This window comes from Molothrus ater, chromosome 5 (assembly GCF_012460135.2).
Source record: "Molothrus ater isolate BHLD 08-10-18 breed brown headed cowbird chromosome 5, BPBGC_Mater_1.1, whole genome shotgun sequence".
Classification (NCBI taxonomy): Eukaryota; Metazoa; Chordata; class Aves; order Passeriformes; family Icteridae; genus Molothrus; species Molothrus ater.
The window spans coordinates 714910-733523 of NC_050482.2; the positions used below are offsets into that span (position 1 = coordinate 714910).

The 18614-nt window shown below is 62.2% G+C and overlaps 1 protein-coding gene across 4 annotated transcripts in view; it reads right to left on the bottom strand.

The window, feature by feature from the left end:
• The window catches only part of SBF1 (SET binding factor 1), a 63550-nt gene extending 45771 nt beyond the window's left edge, over positions 1-17779 (bottom strand). For 3 of the 4 annotated variants that reach the window (XM_036400741.2, XM_036400739.2, XM_036400740.2), the window contains exon 1: positions 17671-17778. In XM_036400741.2, coding sequence (XP_036256634.1) covers positions 17671-17725 — 55 coding nt within the window. In that variant the 5' untranslated portion in view covers positions 17726-17778. Of the gene's footprint in view, positions 1-17670 lie in introns of all 4 variants that reach the window. The other variant, XM_036400738.2, reaches the window with a different exon arrangement.
• Positions 17780-18614: the final 835 nt, after the last annotated feature.

Here is an 18614-nt window from a genome sequence, read left to right on the forward strand (position 1 = left end):
CTCCCTCAGGGCTCCTCACAGGATCTGTGCTGCAGAAGGGAATCCCCTCCATGAGGGAGGGCCCCCACCAGGGATCTGCCTCTCCTGGGGCAGCAGGAACAGCAGAGGGTGCAGAAGGAGGAAGAGGCTGAATCCAAGGGGAACTGAAACCCCACTGACCACAGACAGCTCTGGGATGGGGAAATGATCCTGCCCTGGAGCCCTCAGCTTCCTCATTGGCATTTCCCAGAGAACCGGGGAATTTTCTGAAGCAGGTACAGCTCCCATGGAGCACCTGCAGCCCCAGAGCCTGGAGCTGTCCCTCAGCCTGACCCCACAGCCTGGAGAGGAGCCTTGCTCTGCCCAGGCTTGGGAATGCTCATCCCTGGGAATGTCCATGCCCCAAACCCCATGGCACACCACCCCAGAGGGTCCAGCCGTGGTCCCAGTGACCTGGAGCAGCTCCTCTCCCTCTGATCCTAGGGAGTGAGCAGGGAGATGGGAATGGAAGCACCAGGGAGTGCTGCCAGCTCTGAGCCTTGCCAGGGATTCCTGGGATTAGCACATTCCCAGCAGCTTCTGCTCCCAATGCACCCCACCAACACCCAGCTCCCCCAAACCCACCTCATCCCCCCACATGGATTATCTGGGAAGGCTGGAACAGGCTGGGATGAGTCCCAAGGTCACGGAGCCGAGTGGTTCTGCCCCAGAGGGTGCTGGGCACGGCCCCGGGGCTGCCAGAGCTCCCCTCCCAGGGATGCAATCCCCTCCCTGGGATTGCTGGGGTGTCTGTGCAGGGCCAGGAGCTGGAGCTGTGATCCCTGTGCTCCCTTCCAGCTCAGGAAGTTCCAGGATTCACCTGCAGACCTGTCCCTGGAGCTGCTCCCAGCCTGACCCTGACTCCTGGAGACCAGCAGGACATGGGGCCCTTCCCAGCTTATCCCAGGGGTCTGAAGAGGGGAGATGTAGATGGGATATTGGGAAGAAATCAATACAAAACATGACTCAAAATTCCCCATTTTAGTGGAAGTTCTTGGAGAATTCAGTTTGCCAGGTGCAGAGGGGCTGGGGCCAAGGCCTGCAGGGACAGCACCCAGGGAATGGCTCCCAGTGCCAGAGGGCAGCCAGGGATGGGATCTTGGCAATGAGGAATTCCTGGCTGGGCTGGAATTGCCAGAGCAGCTGGGGCTGCCCCTGCATCCCTGGCAGTGCCCCAGGCCAGGCTGGACACTGGGGCTGGAGCAGCCTGGGACAGTGGGAGGTGTCCCTGCCATGGCAGGGCTGGCACTGCAGGGGCTCTGGGGTCCCTTCCCACCCAACCCATTCCAGGACTCCCTGACCCCGAGGCACACCCAGAGCTGGGCCAGGGGCAGAGGCTCTGTTTGATGGGCAGGACTGGGAATCACAGCCCCGTGGGATCCTTCCCAGAAGGAAACACTGCTCTGCTCCTCCACCCAAAGCCAACAGAGCCGGGCAGGGGCTGGGCCCTCACACACCTGGGAGCCGCCCTGGAGGGGATCCCGGGCAGCAGAGGACACGGCCGGAACACTCCACGGGCTCCCATGAGACTCAAGGAGCTCCTCCACCTCCACCAGCCTAAAATCTCCTGTTTCCTTAAAAAACTCAACTGAAATCCTTGAATCACTTTGACTTTGAAGAAGACAGGAAAGCCTCAGTGGAGTAAGGAAGATGAATTCCCTGTCCTGGGGAGCAGAGGAGAATCCAGCTGGAGCAGGAGTGCTCCTCATGGATGTGCCTGGCACATTCCACACATGGAGCTTCCAGCCTTGGAATGACAGCTCAGACCTGAGAGAGCAAACACTCATCTCTGCTGCTGCTCTGCCAGAAAAACTGAGAATTGTGGAATTCTGGAATGGGTTGGGTGGGAAAGGACCTCAGAGCCCCTGCAGTGCCACCCCTGCCATGGCAGGGATACCTCCCACTGTCCCAGGTGCTCGGGCACAGCCACCCCTCTGCCCCAAACTGCTTCACTTCCCCCACAGCAAAACCCTGATTTCCCAGAAAAAGCACTTGGAATTTGACCCAAATAAATCCCATCTCTGGCGTAGGTTTAGGTTTTTCCAAACCCTCAACAAGTGACTGACCCCCCGTTCAGCCAAACCATCTTGGGATTTACCAAGCTGGACAAAAAAACAACCATTAAAAGAGTTCAACAATAAAATAAACAACCCCAAACCACCAAGATGACATACGGGTAAAACCAAGTCAGACATGGGGCAAAGGTCAGGGGAAAATGAGTAACAAACTATTGAAAAACACCAAAAAAAATGGGAATTAACGATAAATTTGACAGAAACACCAAAAATTCAAACACTTTCTCCAACGTCAGCTTCCTGTCCTGCCTGGATTTTCAGGAAGATTGAGTGATGTCCGTGCTGACCCCGTCCCCCCGGGGATTTCAGCAGCACAGCTGGTTCCAGACACACCAGTCCCAGCAAAAAAACACCTAAAAGCCCCAAAACCACGGGCTAACAGCCAGGAAACGGGGCAAACACGCTGCAAGCATTCCAAACTTGGACATGGATTAAGGAGTAAGGCTGGTTTGGATGCACAGAGCTCGGGGGAGGCAGGACGGGAGGGACCCTCCCGCGCCCCGTCCCAGGGCAGGAGCGACATTCCCGGAGGCAGGAATGATGCCAGAGCCCTGGGCATGATCCCAGAGCCCTGGGGATGACCCCAGAGCCCTGGGGATGACCCCTGCGTGGGCACACGGGGCTGGGACAAAGCCAGGGCTGGGATAAATCCCACAGACACATGCCAGGCCTGCTGGGAGCGCTGCAGGCACGGGGCGATCCCGACGGGAACGGGAACCAGCACTGACCCCAAAGGCTCCGGGAAAACAGCGGGGCCAAGGGCATTCCAGGGTGATGGGGCTTGGGACACAGGCACAGCCCCTGCCCAGGGCTTCTGGGTGGACACCAGAGCGAGGGAGGACACGGAGGCTCCTGATGGCAATAACTGCATCAACTGGGAAGTGGGAAAAATGCCCCAGATCTGTCCAGAACGAGACAAGGAGCACTGGAACCGCACTGGATGAGCCCAGCACCTCCCCACTGCCTCCTTCCACCCATCCCAGACTGGAGCAGGAGCTGGGATGAGCCCAGCACCTCCCCACTGCCTCCTTCCCACCCATCCCAGACTGGAGCAGGAGCTGGGATGAGCCCAGCACCTCCCTGTCTCTCGCTCCAGACCCAGGGAGAAGAGTCCACATTTTCCACCAAACATTTCTGGGAAAAGATCCAAGAGCTGTGAGCAGCTCCCAACCCTCCCTGCTCCTCCAGAGCCCCTTCTTCATCCTCCTTTTGCCCAAAGCCAGGGCCAGGAGATGGGATTTTGCTTTTGGGGTGGTGCACGGTGACATTCCCACCTTGTCCCCCTTTTTCTGTCACTCCTTTCCAGCCACCCCAGTGCTCGGAAAATTCCATGAACCCCAAAGCCCTCGTGGGCTGGGATGAAGCAGCAGAGCCAAGGAAAATAACGTGCAATAATCCCATTGAAATGACTTCAGGGACAGACAATGGGATGGCTGCAAGAGGGAAGCCATTCCCTGGGTGCTGTCCCTGCAGGCCTTGTCCCCAGCCCCTCTGCAGCTCTCCTGGAGCCCCTTCAGGCCCTGGAAAGTGCTGGAAGCTCTCCCTGGATCCTTCTCCTCTCCAGGTGAGCACCCCCAGCTCTCCCAGCCTGGCTGGTGCCACGGTCCCCCAGACAAGCTTGGAATAGCTCAGGAGGACTTACCCTGGGTTATCCCGGGAATTCCTGTGTGCCAAAGCCTCAGCTCTGCTCCCAGCACTGGCACCTGGTGCTGCAGGAATGATCCCTAAACAGAATTTGGCACCTTCAAGGGCCTGGGTCCTTCCTGAGCCTGGGGCAACAGAGGCAGCAGAACCGCCTGGACATTGCCAGGGAATGGAGCTGGGCAGGGAATGGAGCCCCAGGAGGGCTGAGGGAGCTGGGCAGGGGCTGAGCCTGGAGCAAAGGAGGCTCAGGGGGCCCTGGTGGCTCTGCACAAGTCCCTGCCAGGAGGGCACAGCCGGGAACAGGGACAGGAGCAGAGGGAACGGCCTCAGGCTGGGCCAGGGCAGCTCAGGGGGGAATCAGCAGGAATTTCCCCATGGAAAGGGGCTCAGGCCTTGGCAGGGGCTGCCCAGGGAGCTCTGCAGTGCCCATCCCTGTTGGGATTTCAGAGCCATGTGGATGTGGCACTTGGGGACAGGGTCAGTGGTGGCCTTGGCAGTGCTGGGGAACAGTTGGACTGGATGAGCCCCGAGGGATTTTCCACCCCAAACAATTCCATGATTCCATTAAAAACACCCAAGGGAACAGAGAAGCACAAGAGCTTCACGTGGGGGCAGGTGGAGCAGCTGCAGCCAGGTGAGCTCCCCCCGAGCTCTGAACAATGTCACCCAGCCCTCAGCACACCCTGAGCTCTGAACAATGTCACCCAGCCCTCAGCACACCCCAAGGTCTGAACAATGTCACCCAGCCCTCAGCACACCCCGAGCTCTGAACAATGTCACCCAGCCCTCAGCACACCCCAAGGTCTGAACAATGTCACCCAGCCCTCAGCACACCCCGAGCTCTGAACAATGTCACCCAGCCCTCAGCACACCCCAAGGTCTGAACAATGTCACCCAGCCCTCAGCACACCCCGAGGTCTCCTTCCCCCTTTTTTTGGATCTCCAGCATCCCAGGAGGGTGGGCAGGCCCTGGCACAGGGTGCCCAGAGCAGCTGGGGCTGCCCCTGCATCCCTGGCAGTGCCCCAGGCCAGGCTGGACACTGGGGCTGGAGCAGCCTGGGACAGTGGGAGGTGTCCCTGCCATGGCAGGGCTGGCACTGCAGGGGCTCTGGGGTCCCTTCCCACCCAAACCATTCCATGCATCCATGTCCCTGCCCTGTGGCCACAGCAGGGTCCTGTCCCCTCCCAGGGGTCCCTGGCTGACCCCATCCACGTTCACTCCCCCCCATGCCCATCCCAGCACCGCTCCCGCCCCGTCTCAGCCAGGAAACCCTGGTAAATCCCGGGATTTACTTGGAGCCTGGCAGTCTCCATCTGGACCAAGAGCTGCAAATCCCACAGCAGCCTTGCCCTGGATGGGACAGGCCCCAGGCTGGCACTGCTCCCAGGACATCTCAGCAAATCCCCAGGGAGCACAGGTCCCTCCTCACCCCCTGCCTGCGGGGCAGGACACGATCCCTTCCCTCCCTTCCCACTGGGAATTCTGTCCTGGCCCCCATCCATCCTTCCCTTCCCCCCCATTCGGGGTTCCCCACCATGCCAGGTGGGCTGCCAGCTGCTGTGCCCTGCAGCATTCCCAGGAACTTGGGGTCAAATCCTGAACAATTCCATGGGCTGACAACACCAGGAGGAACTGGGACTGGTTTGGGGTGGGGGGGCTCTTTAGTCTGGCAGTTTTTTGTTTGTTTTTGTAACTCCACAAGGCTATGGATCCTCCTGGAGCTGCATCCAGTGCTTCCACTGGGACACAGATTGGAACTTCACCTCTCAAACTGGAACTGCCTCCTTAGTCAGGACATCAGCCCCACATCCCTGCAGCCCCATCCCATCTCCAGCCCCACATCCCTGCAGCCCCATCCCATCTCCAGACTCACATCCCTGCAGCCTCATCCCAACTCCAGCCCCACATCCCTGCAGCCCCATCCCATCTCCGGCCCCACATCCCATCTCCAGCCCCACATCCCTGCAGCCCCATCCCATCTCTGTTCCCACATCCCATCTCCAGCCCCACATCCCTGCAGCCCCATCCCAACTCCAGACCCACATCCCTGCAGCCCCATCCCAACTCCAGACCCACATCCCTGCAGCCTCATCCCAACTCCAGCCCCACATCCCTGCAGCCCCATCCCCACATCCCTGCAACCCCATCCCATCTCCAGCCCCACATCCCTGCAGCCCCATCCCATCTCTGTCCCCACATCCCATCTCCAGCCCCACATCCCTGCAGCCCCATCCCATGTCCCCATGGACACGAGATCTCCACCTCCTTTCCCTCACGGCCACACCCTCTCCAGCCTTCCCTCCTCGGATGTTCCCTTCTCCCACTCCCTGCAGACTCACACACGCTCGGCACGAGGTGTGAAAGGAGAATTTCCCCTTTTATGGTGAAAGGCAGCAAATCGCAGCTGGGGGAGCTGCCCCCAGCCCTGCTCCTCCCCGCACACCCCAGCACCCTCCCTGGGATGGGCTCCACGGCTCCCAGCTGCTCCCTCCGCTTCCTACGGGCTCTGGAGCCGGGAACAGATTTCTCCCAGGATGACTCAGAGGATCCCAGCCCTGTGCCTGTCTCATGACTCCACCCGGCAGGCTCCAGGCCGGAGCGCTGGATCTCTGGGGCTGCCGATTCATGCCCACGTGCCGGGATGACAGATCACATTCCTCCTGCCTGGCCTGCTGCCACCTGCATCCCTCGGGCCAGGAGGAACGGCTGGCACACGCCCAGGGATGCTCACAAGGGCCTTTGGGAAAAAGGAGCCGCTTTTTCCTGGGAAAAAAACTTCCCTGAAAAGGCCAGGATTGCAATCAGGGGATCCTGGAATGGGTTGGGTGGGAAGGGACCCCAGAGCCCCTGCAGTGCCAGCCCTGCCATGGCAGGGACACCTCCCACTGTCCCAGGCTGCTCCAGCCCCAGTGTCCAGCCTGGCCTTGGGCACTGCCAGGGATGGGGATGAAGGAAGGAGCTCTAGAAGCTCTTGGAGCTGCTCCTTGAAACCAGGCCTGGATCCCAAACACAGCAAACCTCGAGTTCTGCACCAGCATTAAACATAAGTACAAAATCCCAACACCCTCGATGGAATTCCCAGGAAATCCAACACTTGTGAAGGGTCCTCGTATTAAACCAGAGTTGCCAAGAAAACCTTGGGTCAGAGGGAGAATCCAGAAGAAAATCCACATCTCCTCCCTCTGTGTTAATGATGGTAAAGTGACTGCACTGCCAGGACTTGGGAGGAAAAAGGGAAAACAGGGATGCCAGGGAAAGTGGGAAGAATGTGGATGCAGATCGTGTGTGACAGGAGCAAAGCAGCCTCCAAATACAGCCCAAACCCATCCAAGCAGAGGGGAAAGAAAACGTGAAGTGAAAACACAGACCTGAGCCAGGAGAGCCGAGAGGAACTCGGAGAGGGAGGAAGGAGAAGTTAAATGGACGGAGAAATGCCCCAGGAGAGCCCCACTCTGCAGGGAGGAGCCGGGGCAGGAGAGGCTCTGGGACACCCAGGGCTGCCTGCAGTGCCCCTGTGCCCCCTGCCCTGCTGGCATGTCACTGGAGAGGCACTTGGGACAAGGGGGATGGCCTCTGCTGCCAGATGGAATTAGATGGGATATCAGCAAGAAATTCTTGGCTGTGAGGGTGCTGAGGCACTGCCAGGGCTGGACCAGCTTTTCCATGGGGAAATCCCTCCTGATATCTCCCCACCCTGCCCCTCCCCTGGCCCAGCATGAGGCTGTTCCCTTTCCTCCTGCCCCTGTTTCCAGAGCCTGACTCCACCTGGACCCTCCCTCCTGTCAGGGAGCTGTAGGAATCCACCTTGCTGGGCTTTCCACACATGTCTGCAGGAATTCCCAGTGCTGGGAACCCCTGACACATCCCCAGGCAGAGCTGAGAGCCCGCTCCTGCAGGAATCAGCTCCCCCTGCTCCTGTGAGGAACCAGCACTGTCTGACCTCCTTCCTGCTGAGCTCACCTTGATCCCCTCCAGGAGCTTATCCCTGTCCTTTCCAATCCCCTGCCCGTGCAGGGGAGCCCAGCTGCCCTCGCTGGCCTCATCCCCTGAAGGCACCAGAGCCCCAGCTCTGCTCAGCCCAGCCCCAGCCCGTGGCACGGCTGAAGGCAGCCATTGTCAGCCCTCAGCTGGGCCCTGACAGAGCCACTGTGTCCGAGGGACAGCAGGGCCGTGTCCCCACAGCTGCGGCCCGGCCCTGTGCGCCCACAGCCCCGCAGAGGGACAGAGCAGCAGTACCTGCCTTGGTTCCAGCCCCATCCCTGCCCCTGCACAGCTCATTCCCAGTGCTTCCAGCCCCTTCCCTGCCCCTGCACAGCTCATTCCCAGCCCCTTCCCTGCCCCTGCACAGCTCATTCCCAATGGTTCCAGCCCCTTCCCTGCCCCTGCACAGCACATTACCAATGGTTCCAGCCCCTTCCCTGCCCCTGCACAGCTCATTCCCAGCCCCTTCCCTGCCCTTGCACAGCTCATTCCCAATGGTTCCAGCCCCTTCCCTGCCCTTGCACAGCTCATTCCCAGCCCCTTCCCTGCCCCTGCACAGCTCATTCCCAACACTTCCAGCCCCATCCCTGCCCCTGCACAGCTCATTCCCAGCCCCTTCCCTGCCCCTGCACAGCTCATTCCCAACACTTCCAGCCCCATCCCTGCCCCTGCACAGCTCATTCCCAGTGCTTCCAGCCCCTTCCCTGCCCCTGCACAGCTCATTCCCAGCCCCATCCCTGCCCCTGCACAGCTCATTCCCAGCCCCTTCCCTGTCCCTGCACAGCTCATTCCCAGTGCTTCCAGCCCCTTCCCTGCCCCTGCACAGCTCATTCCCAATGGTTCCAGCCCCTTCCCTGCCCCTGCACAGCTCATTCCCAGCCCCATCCCTGTCCCTGCACAGCTCATTCCCAGCATTTCCAGCCCCTTCCCTGCCCCTGCACAGCTCATTCCCAGCACTTCCAGCCCCATCCCTGTCCCTGCACAGCTCATTCCCAGTGGTCCCAGCCCCATCCCTGCCCTTGCACAGCTCATTCCCAGCGGTTCCAGCCCCTTCTCTGTCCTTGCAGAGCTCATTCCCAGCACTTCCAGCCCCTTCCCTGCCCTCAGAGAGCTCCTCCCCAGCTTTCCCTGCTGAGGGACACAAAAGCTGGCAGGTGAAGGTGTGGATGAACACCCAGCTGGCATCTCCCAATGCCTGGCTGGGCATCCTGACGGGAATTTGCTGCAGGTAGCTCAAAAACACCAAACACCAGGGCAAGGTCCTAAAACCAGGGTAGAGGCTTTCCCCACATAAAACAGCATCATTACAGCAGTTTCTGAGCAGAGCTGACTCAAAATCAGGGAACTGTTTGGGTTGGAACAGCATTGGGTCCAACCATTCCCCAGCACCGCCAAGGCCACCACTGACCCTGTCCCCAGGTGACTCCAGCCCTGTGCCAGGGCTGCCCAGCCCTTTCCAGGAGGAATTTCCCCAAAATCCCCCCTGAGCTGCCCTGGCCCAGCCTGAGGCCGTTCCCTCTGCTCCTGTCCCTGTTCCCGGCTGTGCCCTCCTGGCAGGGACTTGTGCAGAGCCACCAGGGCCCCCTGAGCCTCCTCTGCTCCAGGCTCAGCCCCTGCCCAGCTCCCTCAGCCCTCCTGGTTCTCCAGCCCCTTCCCAGCTCCATTCCCTGCCCTGGACAGGAGCACTGGGAGGTTTGGGAGGGACAATGTGCAGGAGGCCACTGTCACTGTTCCCACGGATGCAGGGCCAAGCCCCTCAGAGCATCCAGGCTGGGATCAGAAGCTGATCAGACCAGCAGAGCCCCAAGGCTGCCCTGGGGAGGGTGTGACAGTGACAGTGGCAGTGACAAGACACAAGAGGCCTTATCTGGGCCATCAGCAGCCCAGGAAGGCTGGGCAGGAAGGTGCTGCAGAGCTCACGGAGGAGCTGCTTTGCTGCACTTCCTGCAGCTGCACCTCAGCTGCACACACAGCACGGGCGGCTCCTCCTCCCCAAAATCCCCCTCGTGCTGCCACATCTCCCTCACACAGCTCAGACACACCAAAGCGACGTGTGAGACTCTCTGCATCCCGGCGAGGAGGCTGCAGGAGCTGGGGACGTGCGGCTGCTCCCTGCCAGGGGACACGTGGCACTGGAGCCACTCCACAAACACAAAAACCTCTGGAACTGCCGCGGGAGGGAGGGACAGGCAGGGCCCCACTGCTGCTCCCCACTGCCCCGACCCCCATCCACAGCCTGCCCCTAAACCAGTCCCCAGCCCCTTCCACAGGCTCCCACCGGCCCCTAAATCCTTCCATAGGCTCCCACCAGTCACAAACCCCTTCTCAGGATCCCACCAGTCACAAACCCCTTCTCAGGATCCAACCAGTCCCCAGACTCCTCCAGGTGGGTCCCATCCGCCCCTAAACCCACCAAGAGGGTCCCACCAGCCCCCAAACTTCCCCAGAGGGTCCCAGCAGCCCCCAAATCACCCCACAGGGTCCCACCAGTCACCAAACCCTTTCTCAGGATCCCACCAGTCCCCAAACAAACCCCCAGAGGGTCCCACCAGTCACCAAGGACTCCCACAGGGTCCCACCAGCCTCCAAACCCTCCAAGAGGGTCCCAAGAGTCACCAAACCCTCTGAGAGGGTCCCAACAGCCCCCAAACTTCCCCAGAGGATCCCAGCAGCCCCCAAATCACACCAGAGGGTCCCACGAGTCACCAAGGACCCTCTCAGAGGGTGCCTGCAGCCCCAAACCCTCTGGGCCTCCCCTGGCAGCAGCTGCCACCCCGGGAGGGACGAACACGCTGGGGATATGGGAAGGCCGGTTCCCAGGAGCAGGAATTCCCTGCCCCGAGGCCAGCAGGCTCTCCGGCTCGCCTCTGCCACAAGAGCAGCATTTAGTGGTCAGGAGCTCTGGAGCCACAGGAGGAACAGAGCGGCCCTGGAGGCGTCACCGCCGCCATCGCGGAGAGAGGTGGCAGAAAAGCTCCTGCAGATCCCAGCCAGCCCCACGGGATGGTCCCTGCTCCCCCAGGTGCGGCAGGCAACCAAACCAAAGGCGTTCCGGGGCTTAACTCCTCCCCTGCAGCCCGGGCAGCTCCAGGGCACGTTCCAATGGGGTTTGTTTGTGTTTTTAGCGCCCATAAAACCGCAGCTGCTGCTCCAGCCCAGCACCGGGAAAAGGGAACTGGCTGCAAGGAAAGGCTTCAGATTCGGGGAAAACACGAGCTGGGGTGAGAGAGAGCAGAGAGAAAAGTGCTAAATCCTCACTGGCAGCACACAAAATACCAGCAAGAAATGGGGCGAGGATCTGGGTACAACACCTGGGTTAGGGCTGTGTGCCCACCTCACCTTCAGCCACCTTCCCAAAACAGGGACTGCCACTCTCCAAGGAATGCCAGACACCATCCCTGGTGAGAGCAGCAGGGAATTCTGGCAAGGAAACCCAGCTGGACACAGGAATGTGTCCAAGGGGGAGAAATGACCAGCCCAGAGCTGCAGCTCTGATTTCCCTGCCCAGGGGCTGCTCTAGGTCCAGCCTGATCCATCCCACACCGATAACAACAACATGGAAAAGGAGGGGCAGACAGGGGTGTCCAGGGCAGGGAACGGAGCTGGGAAGGGGCTGGAGCCCCAGGAGGGCTGAGGGAGCTGGGCAGGGGCTGAGCCTGGAGCAAAGGAGGCTCAGGGGGCCCTGGTGGCTCTGCACAAGTCCCTGCCAGGAGGGCACAGCCGGGAACAGGGACAGGAGCAGAGGGAACGGCCTCAGGCTGGGCCAGGGCAGCTCAGGGGGGAATCAGCAGGAATTTCTCCATGGAAAGGGGCTCAGGCCTTGGCAGGGGCTGCCCAGGGGGGTTTGGAGTGCCCATCCCTGCAGGGATTTAAAATCCTTATGGATGTGGCACTTGGGGACAGGGTCAGTGGTGGCCTTGGCAGTGCTGCAGATGGTTGGGCAGGATGGGCTCTGAGGGGTTTTCCAACCTAAACAACTCCATGATTCCAAGATGAATCTCTCCCCATCCACAAACACACCCCGCTGGAGCTGGAGGAGCTCAGGCTCAGCTCAGGCTCAGCTCAGGCCCAGCCCTGGCACAGCTCTGGCCCTGTCACTGCCCCTGTCACTGTCACTGCTTGGCCTCCAACTCCCACGTGGGACCTGCAGCCACAGAGCTGCTCCTCCCGGGCAGGAGTTCAAAGGGAAGGAGAGGAGGATTCATGGAGCAGCTGGGATCAAAGAGCTGCAGTTCCCAGGCCTGGATGCAGCTGGAAGCTGTGGGGGCCGGCGGGAGGGGTGACCCTTCCAGAGGCAGCCAGTGGCTGCACATGGAATCAGGGAATCCCAGACTGGTTTGGGTGGGAAGGGATTAAACATCACCCAGTGCCAGCCCTGCCATGGCAGGGACACCTCCCACTGTCCCAGGCTGCTCCAGCCCCAGTGTCCAGCCTGGCCTGGGGCACTGCCAGGGATGCAGGGGCAGCCCCAGCTGCTCTGGCAATTCCAGCCCAGCCAGGAATTCCTCATTGCCAAGATCCCATCCCTGGCTGCCCTCTGGCACTGGGAGCCATTCCCTGGGTGCTGTCCCTGCAGGCCTTGGCCCCAGCCCCTCTGCAGCTCTCCTGGAGCCCCTTCAGGCCTGGAATGTGCTGGAAGCTCTTCCCTGGACCCTCCAGGTGAGTACCCCCAGCTCTCGCAGGCTGGCTCCAGAGCAGAGGGGCTCCAGCCCTGGAGCAGCTCCGGGGCCTCTCTGGATTTGCTCTGTCTCACATCCCCACCTTTCCCAAGGCCGGGCACGTGGGTGGGAGCAGCTCTGCACGTGGCAGGGCCATTCCCAGCCTCTCTTTCCCTGTGCAAATATTGACCCAGCAAACAGCTCCAGCACTGCTGCCAGCCCCGGGGGCTTTTCCACGGCTGGGATTTTGCTGGATGCTCCCAGAACTCAGCTGAGTCAAACCCTGAGTCACTGGGCCACGGCCACGGACGACGGTGACACGGATGGGTGCCACCAGGAGAGCTGGCATCCAACCCAAAACAGCTGGGACAGCAGCAGGATGAGCCCTGAGAGCCCTGCCCTGGCCTGCAGATCCAGTCAGCTTCTCCCACCAGGAAGCAGCCTCAGGAGCACCTGGGGAAGGGCAGGATGTGTCCTGTGTGTGCCCTCACTGCTCACAAAGAGCAGCCCAAAACCTGCCCCAAGCACCTCATGGAAAGAGGCAGCCCCGAGCACGGAGCAGCTTCCTCCTGCCAGCCCAGCCACCCACGGAGCTGCTGAGCCCCAGGCCGGTGTCTGAGGAGGGCACAAGCGCGGGGCAATGCTGCTCCCTGAGCACGGAAACGCAGAAACCACCGGGACTTCCCAGCAGCCACAGCATCCTCCGCAGGCAGCCCGGCACCCGTGGGACACCGGCACCCACAGGACACCCATGGGACACCCACAGGACACCAGCACCCACGGGACACCCATGGGATACCCACAGGACACCAGCACCCACGGGACACCCATGGGACACCCAGAGGACACCCATGGGACACCCACAGGACACCAGCACCCACGGGACACCGGCACCCACGGGACACCCACGGGACACCCACGGGACACCCACGGGACACTGGCACCCATGGGACACCTACGGGACACCCACGGGACACCGACACCCACGGGACACCGACACCCACGGGACACCCACGGGACATCAGCACCCACGGGACACCGGCACCTCCTGGGACTGCACAGGGATCAGTCACGGGATGGGCACCATGGGCAGGGACCCCAGAGCCCCTGCAGTGCCAGCCCTGCCATGGCAGGGACACCTCCCACTGTCCCAGGCTGCTCCAGCCCCAGTGTCCAGCCTGGCCTGGGGCACTGCCAGGGATGCAGGGGCAGCCCCAGCTGCTCTGGCAATCCCAGCCCAGCCAGGAATTCCTCATTGCCAAGATCCCATCCCTGGCTGCCCTCTGGCAGCTTAAATCCCCTGCAATATCCCAAATCAATCCCAAACTGAGTCTTGGCTCCAGTCATCCAGGTCATGCCCATCCAGTGCTCCCTTACCCAAAACTTCCAGACACCTTCAGCCACAGGGTTTGGAATTGAGCTGTCCTGGACTCTCAGGGTATGGGGGATGCACAGAGAAAACCCCTCAGATCCCGAGGTAAAACCAGGCACAATCCCAGCTCTGGGAAGCTCTCATTCCCAGGTAAAACCCAGCACAATCCCAGCTCTGGGCAGCTGTCATTCCCAGGTAAAACCCAGCACAATCCCAGCTCTGGGAAGCTCTCATTCCCAGGTAAAACCCAGCACAATCCCAGCTCTGGGAAGCTGCCATTCCCAGGTAAAACCCAGCACAATCCCAGCTCTGGGCAGCTGAAGGAAGAGCCAGGAGAATAAAACCCATCCATTTCCAGGGAATAATGTGAGCCATCAGCACACAATGAAACAGACCCTGCCATGGAAGGAGCTGGTTCCCACTGCCTGGTGGTTCCCACTGCCGGGAGCGTTCACCCCACACTTTTCCCTGGAGCCCCTCTCCCACGGAGCGGGCTGGGTGCCTGGCACAGCAGAGGGGCACAGGGACACTGTGCCAGGCAGGTGGTGTGCCCATGCTCTGCATTCCTGAACATCCCCCACGGCTCCACAAACCAGGAAAAGCGTCTGGATGCCTGCCCTGGTCCTGGACAGCCCGTGCAGCCAGAGCAGCTCAAGGCCCCGCTCCACAGCCAGAGCCAGAGCCCTTGAGAGAGTTCAGAGCCCTTTTGTGCCCCTGCCCGAGGAGCAGGACATGGTCCCAGGCCCTGCAGCACAGCCCCAGGTCACGGGGATGAGGCTGTTCCAGGACACCCCAGGAGCACCCAGTGACCCCAGGGAAGCCAGCACAGCCCACTCCAGCACGGATCTGCTTTCGGCTTTGTGCCCACAAACTGCTCTGAGCCACGGCAGCATCTCATGGAGCCGGGCTGGGAGGGAAGGGAAGGCTCCAGGGAGAGCTCAGAGCCCCTGGCAGGGCCTGCAGGGGCTCCAGGAGAGCTGCAGAGGGACTGGGGCCAAGGCCTGCAGGGACAGCACCCAGGGAATGGCTCCCAGTGCCAGAGGGCAGCCAGGGATGGGATCTTGGCAATGAGGAATTCCTGGCTGGGCTGGAATTGCCAGAGCAGCTGGGGCTGCCCCTGCATCCCTGGCAGTGCCCCAGGCCAGGCTGGACACTGGGGCTGGAGCAGCCTGGGACACTGGGAGGTGTCCCTGCCATGGGTGGCACTGCAGGGGCTCTGGGGTCCCAGCCCAGCCTGCCATTGTCTCTCTGGAGATGCTGCAGAGCCACCTCACCTCCCAGCACCCCGCCAGACCTTTCCCTTTCACATCCCCGCTGCAAACCCCTCCCTGCCCGACCCCAAACCCCACAGGCACTGCATGCCCTGGCAGTGCCGAGGGGCTCATCCAGCCCTGGTGCAGCTCAGCCCAGCTTTGTTTACAGGTGAGGCTTAAGGGATGGCACAGCACAGCCTGGCACAGCCCAGCCTGGCACAGCCCACGGCTCTGCCAGAGCAACCCAACCTGTACAGCAATTAGTCACCGGCAGATGAGCGCCGCTGCCCTTCCTCCAGCATTATCTAAGCAGGGAGGGGGGTGGGAAAACAGAGCTGGGAATGCTGCCAGCCTGATCCCAAAAACCACAGAACCGGTGTCGGTCCAGCCCTGGGGACACGGCTCGGACACCTCCAGCCTGGCAGGGCAAGGGGTTTGCCTGGGCCGGCACAGAGAGGCCACAACTCCTGGGTGCCTCATCCTGCACAGGCCACTTCTGACGGGGCCATCCCAGCAGCCAGGAGGGTTGGACTGGTGTCTGGGACCTGTCCCCTCCCAGGGGAACCGGGATCCATCCCCCCAGGGCATCCTGGATCCATCTCCCCACAATATCCTGGAGCCATCCCCTCCCTGCAGAGGTGAGTCAAACCCAAAATAAAGGGAATATTTACACCAAAGGAACATAATTTGTTAAGTGTGAGCTCTTCCCTTCCCAGTGGCACAGAATCATGGAGTGATTTGAGTGGGAAGGGAACAGAAAGTTCATCTTGATCCACCCCTGCCATGGCAGGGACACCTCCCACTGTCCCAGGCTGCTCCCAGCCTGGCCTTGGGCACTGCCAGGGATGCAGGGGCAGCCCCAGCTGCTCTGGACACGCTGTGCCAGGGCCTGCCTGCCCTCCCAGCCAGGAATTCCCTCCCAATATCCCACCTAAACCCGTTCTTCCTTTTGGCTGTCCCACTGCAGCCAAGCACATCACCTCACAGCACCATCCCTCCCCCCCAGACAAATCCCAAATGACCCCAGGCACACGTGGGACATTTCTGCTCCCTGGGAAGCTCAGGCTCTGGCAGTCACAGCAAGGAGCCCCAGGCCCCTGATCCCCACCAGCCACCAACCAGCTGACAGCACCAGCTCGAGGGTGCAGGTCCCAGCTGCAGCATCCTCAGGGAGGAGATGAGGAAGAAGATGCAGGAGGAAGCACCTGGAGGCAGGACAAAGGGGGTACAGCCACCCGGCATGGCTCCTGAGAGGGTGTGGAAGCTGCTCCCAGATGGAATCCTGGAATCCCCCCTGCATCTCCCACCCCAGCACGGTGTGAGCCATGGGATGGCAGCTCCTGCCCATCCCAGTGCCCGAGGACAAGGGGACACTGGGGGAACACGACTGCAATAACGGCAATAACAACAGCAAAACACCAAACTGACAGCACACGAGCAGAAAGCCCTGAGGGAACACCAAGCTCTGATCCAGAGCTCTGCTCTCCAGCATTCCCAACACACACCTCACTCCTCCTGCCCTCCTCCAGGGACCCCGGCATGGGGCTGGGATCCACCCTGGGATTGTGCATCTGAGCCCCATCAGCATCCCCTGATGGACAAACCCACAGCAAAATGAGCATTCCCCTTCCCCAGCTGCGAGCACGGGCATGGAACAAGCCCAGCCACAGCCTGGGAGCGTGCCAGGTGGGAAGAGACACTCAAGAGGGGGGTTCTGCAGCAAAGGCCTCATTTCCTGATTTTAGGGCACTTCACCTCCTCTGTGACGCTGCCAAAGCTCGTTTGCCCCGACAGCTCTGGGGGCAGGAACCAGAAGGAAACACGATGGGAAGAGACCCTAAAGCCACAACAAGGAACACCCCACAACCACAACCAACAGCATCACCTGACAGCGAGCAAGGATGCGAGAGAGGACAGGGAAACTGTGGGACATCCCACAGATCTGGGGGTCAGGAGCGTCTGAGGGAGGGCACGAGGACCTGCCCGAGGGGGCAGTGGGTGCCCGGAGAATGAGGCTGGGGGTGCAGCCCCCCATCGCAGGGAATGGGGCTGGGGGTGCAGCCCCCCATCGCAGGGAATGGGGCTGGGGCCACAGCCCCCCATCGCAGGGAATGGGGCTGGGGGCACAGCCCCTCATCCCAGGCAGGGTCGGTGGGCGCCCACTGGAAGCAGGACTGGGAGCAGCCCGTCCCATGGCCGGGGCTGAGATGCGCAGGGGGAGCAGGCCGAGGACAGCAGTGCCCCCCCAGGCGCAGCCGATGTTTCCGGAGCGGTGACAGCCCGCGCACGGCGGGGGAGGGAGACAGACCGAAAACACCCAAACCGTGAACGCGCCGAGCCGCGCAGGGGCGGCTCCGGCTGCCGGGAGCTTCCCGGGGCCGCTCAGAGCGGCTTCACGGCGGGCTGAGAACGGCCCGGTGCTGCCCGGCCCGGCACCGGCCACGGCCCCGCCACGGCTCCGCACCCCCGGCCCGGCTCACCCCGCACGCCCGGGACGGCCCCACAGCCTCGTCCGGATCCAGGACCACCCTGCACCGCCGCCCCGCACCCCCGGCCCGGGCTCACCCCGCGGCCCCGGCCCCGCGCCCACTGCACGGCCCCGGCCCCGCAGCCCCGGCCGGGGCGGCCCCGCGCGGGCCCGGCCCCCCCGCGTCCCTCCGCCGCTCACCGCGCTTGCCGGGGTCGTATCCCACGAGCACGAAGTAGTCGGCCAGGCGGGCCATGGCGGCGGGGGCGGCCCAGGCCGGCCCCGGGAGCCCCGCGAGGCCGCGCTCGGCTCCTCAGGGCGCCGCCGCCCGCCTGCGCCCACCGCCCGCCGCCGCCGCCATCTTGGCCCCGCGCGCACCGCGCCTGCGCCAGCGCCGGCCGCCGCGGGGGGCGGGGCCGCGCCTCCAATTGGCTGCGGGCGGGAGGGGCTGCGCCTCCCATTGGCCGCGAGCTGAGGGGCGGGGCCGGCCGTGGAGGGGGCGGGGCCTGACGGGAGGGGGCGGGGCCGGGCGAGGGGCTTCCCCGAGGGGGGGGAGGGAGGGTCCGGGAGTCGGGGGGACACGGGGACATCTTGGGGTATGGGGACACCCAGGGGTGTGCGGGGCCATCCCGGGGTGTGCGGGGCCGTCCCCGAGTGTGCACGGACCCCTCAGGTGTGCACGGACACACGTGTGGAGACCCTCCGGATGCAGGGGGACACCCCCCGTGAGCTCAGACTCCCCACAGGTGTGCACGGCCCCCAGGGTGCCCACAGGTTGTACACGACCCCCATTGCACACAGTCCCCCGGGAAAGGACCCCGCAGGTGTGATCCCACTCGGGTGTGACCCCACACACAGGTGTGACCCCACACAGGTGTTACCCCACACACAGAGGTGTTCCCACACACACAGGTGTTACCCCACATACACAGGTGTTACCCCACACACACAGATGTGACCCCACACACAGATGTGACCCCACACACTCACGTGTGACCCACACAGTTGTTATCCCACACACACAGAGGTGTCCCCACACACAGATGTGACCTCCAGTCCACGACCCTGAGGCTCGGTGTGCCCATCCCGTGGTGTCCCCGGCACTCGGGGCTCCGTGCCACCCCTCCCCCGGGGACAGCGGGGCC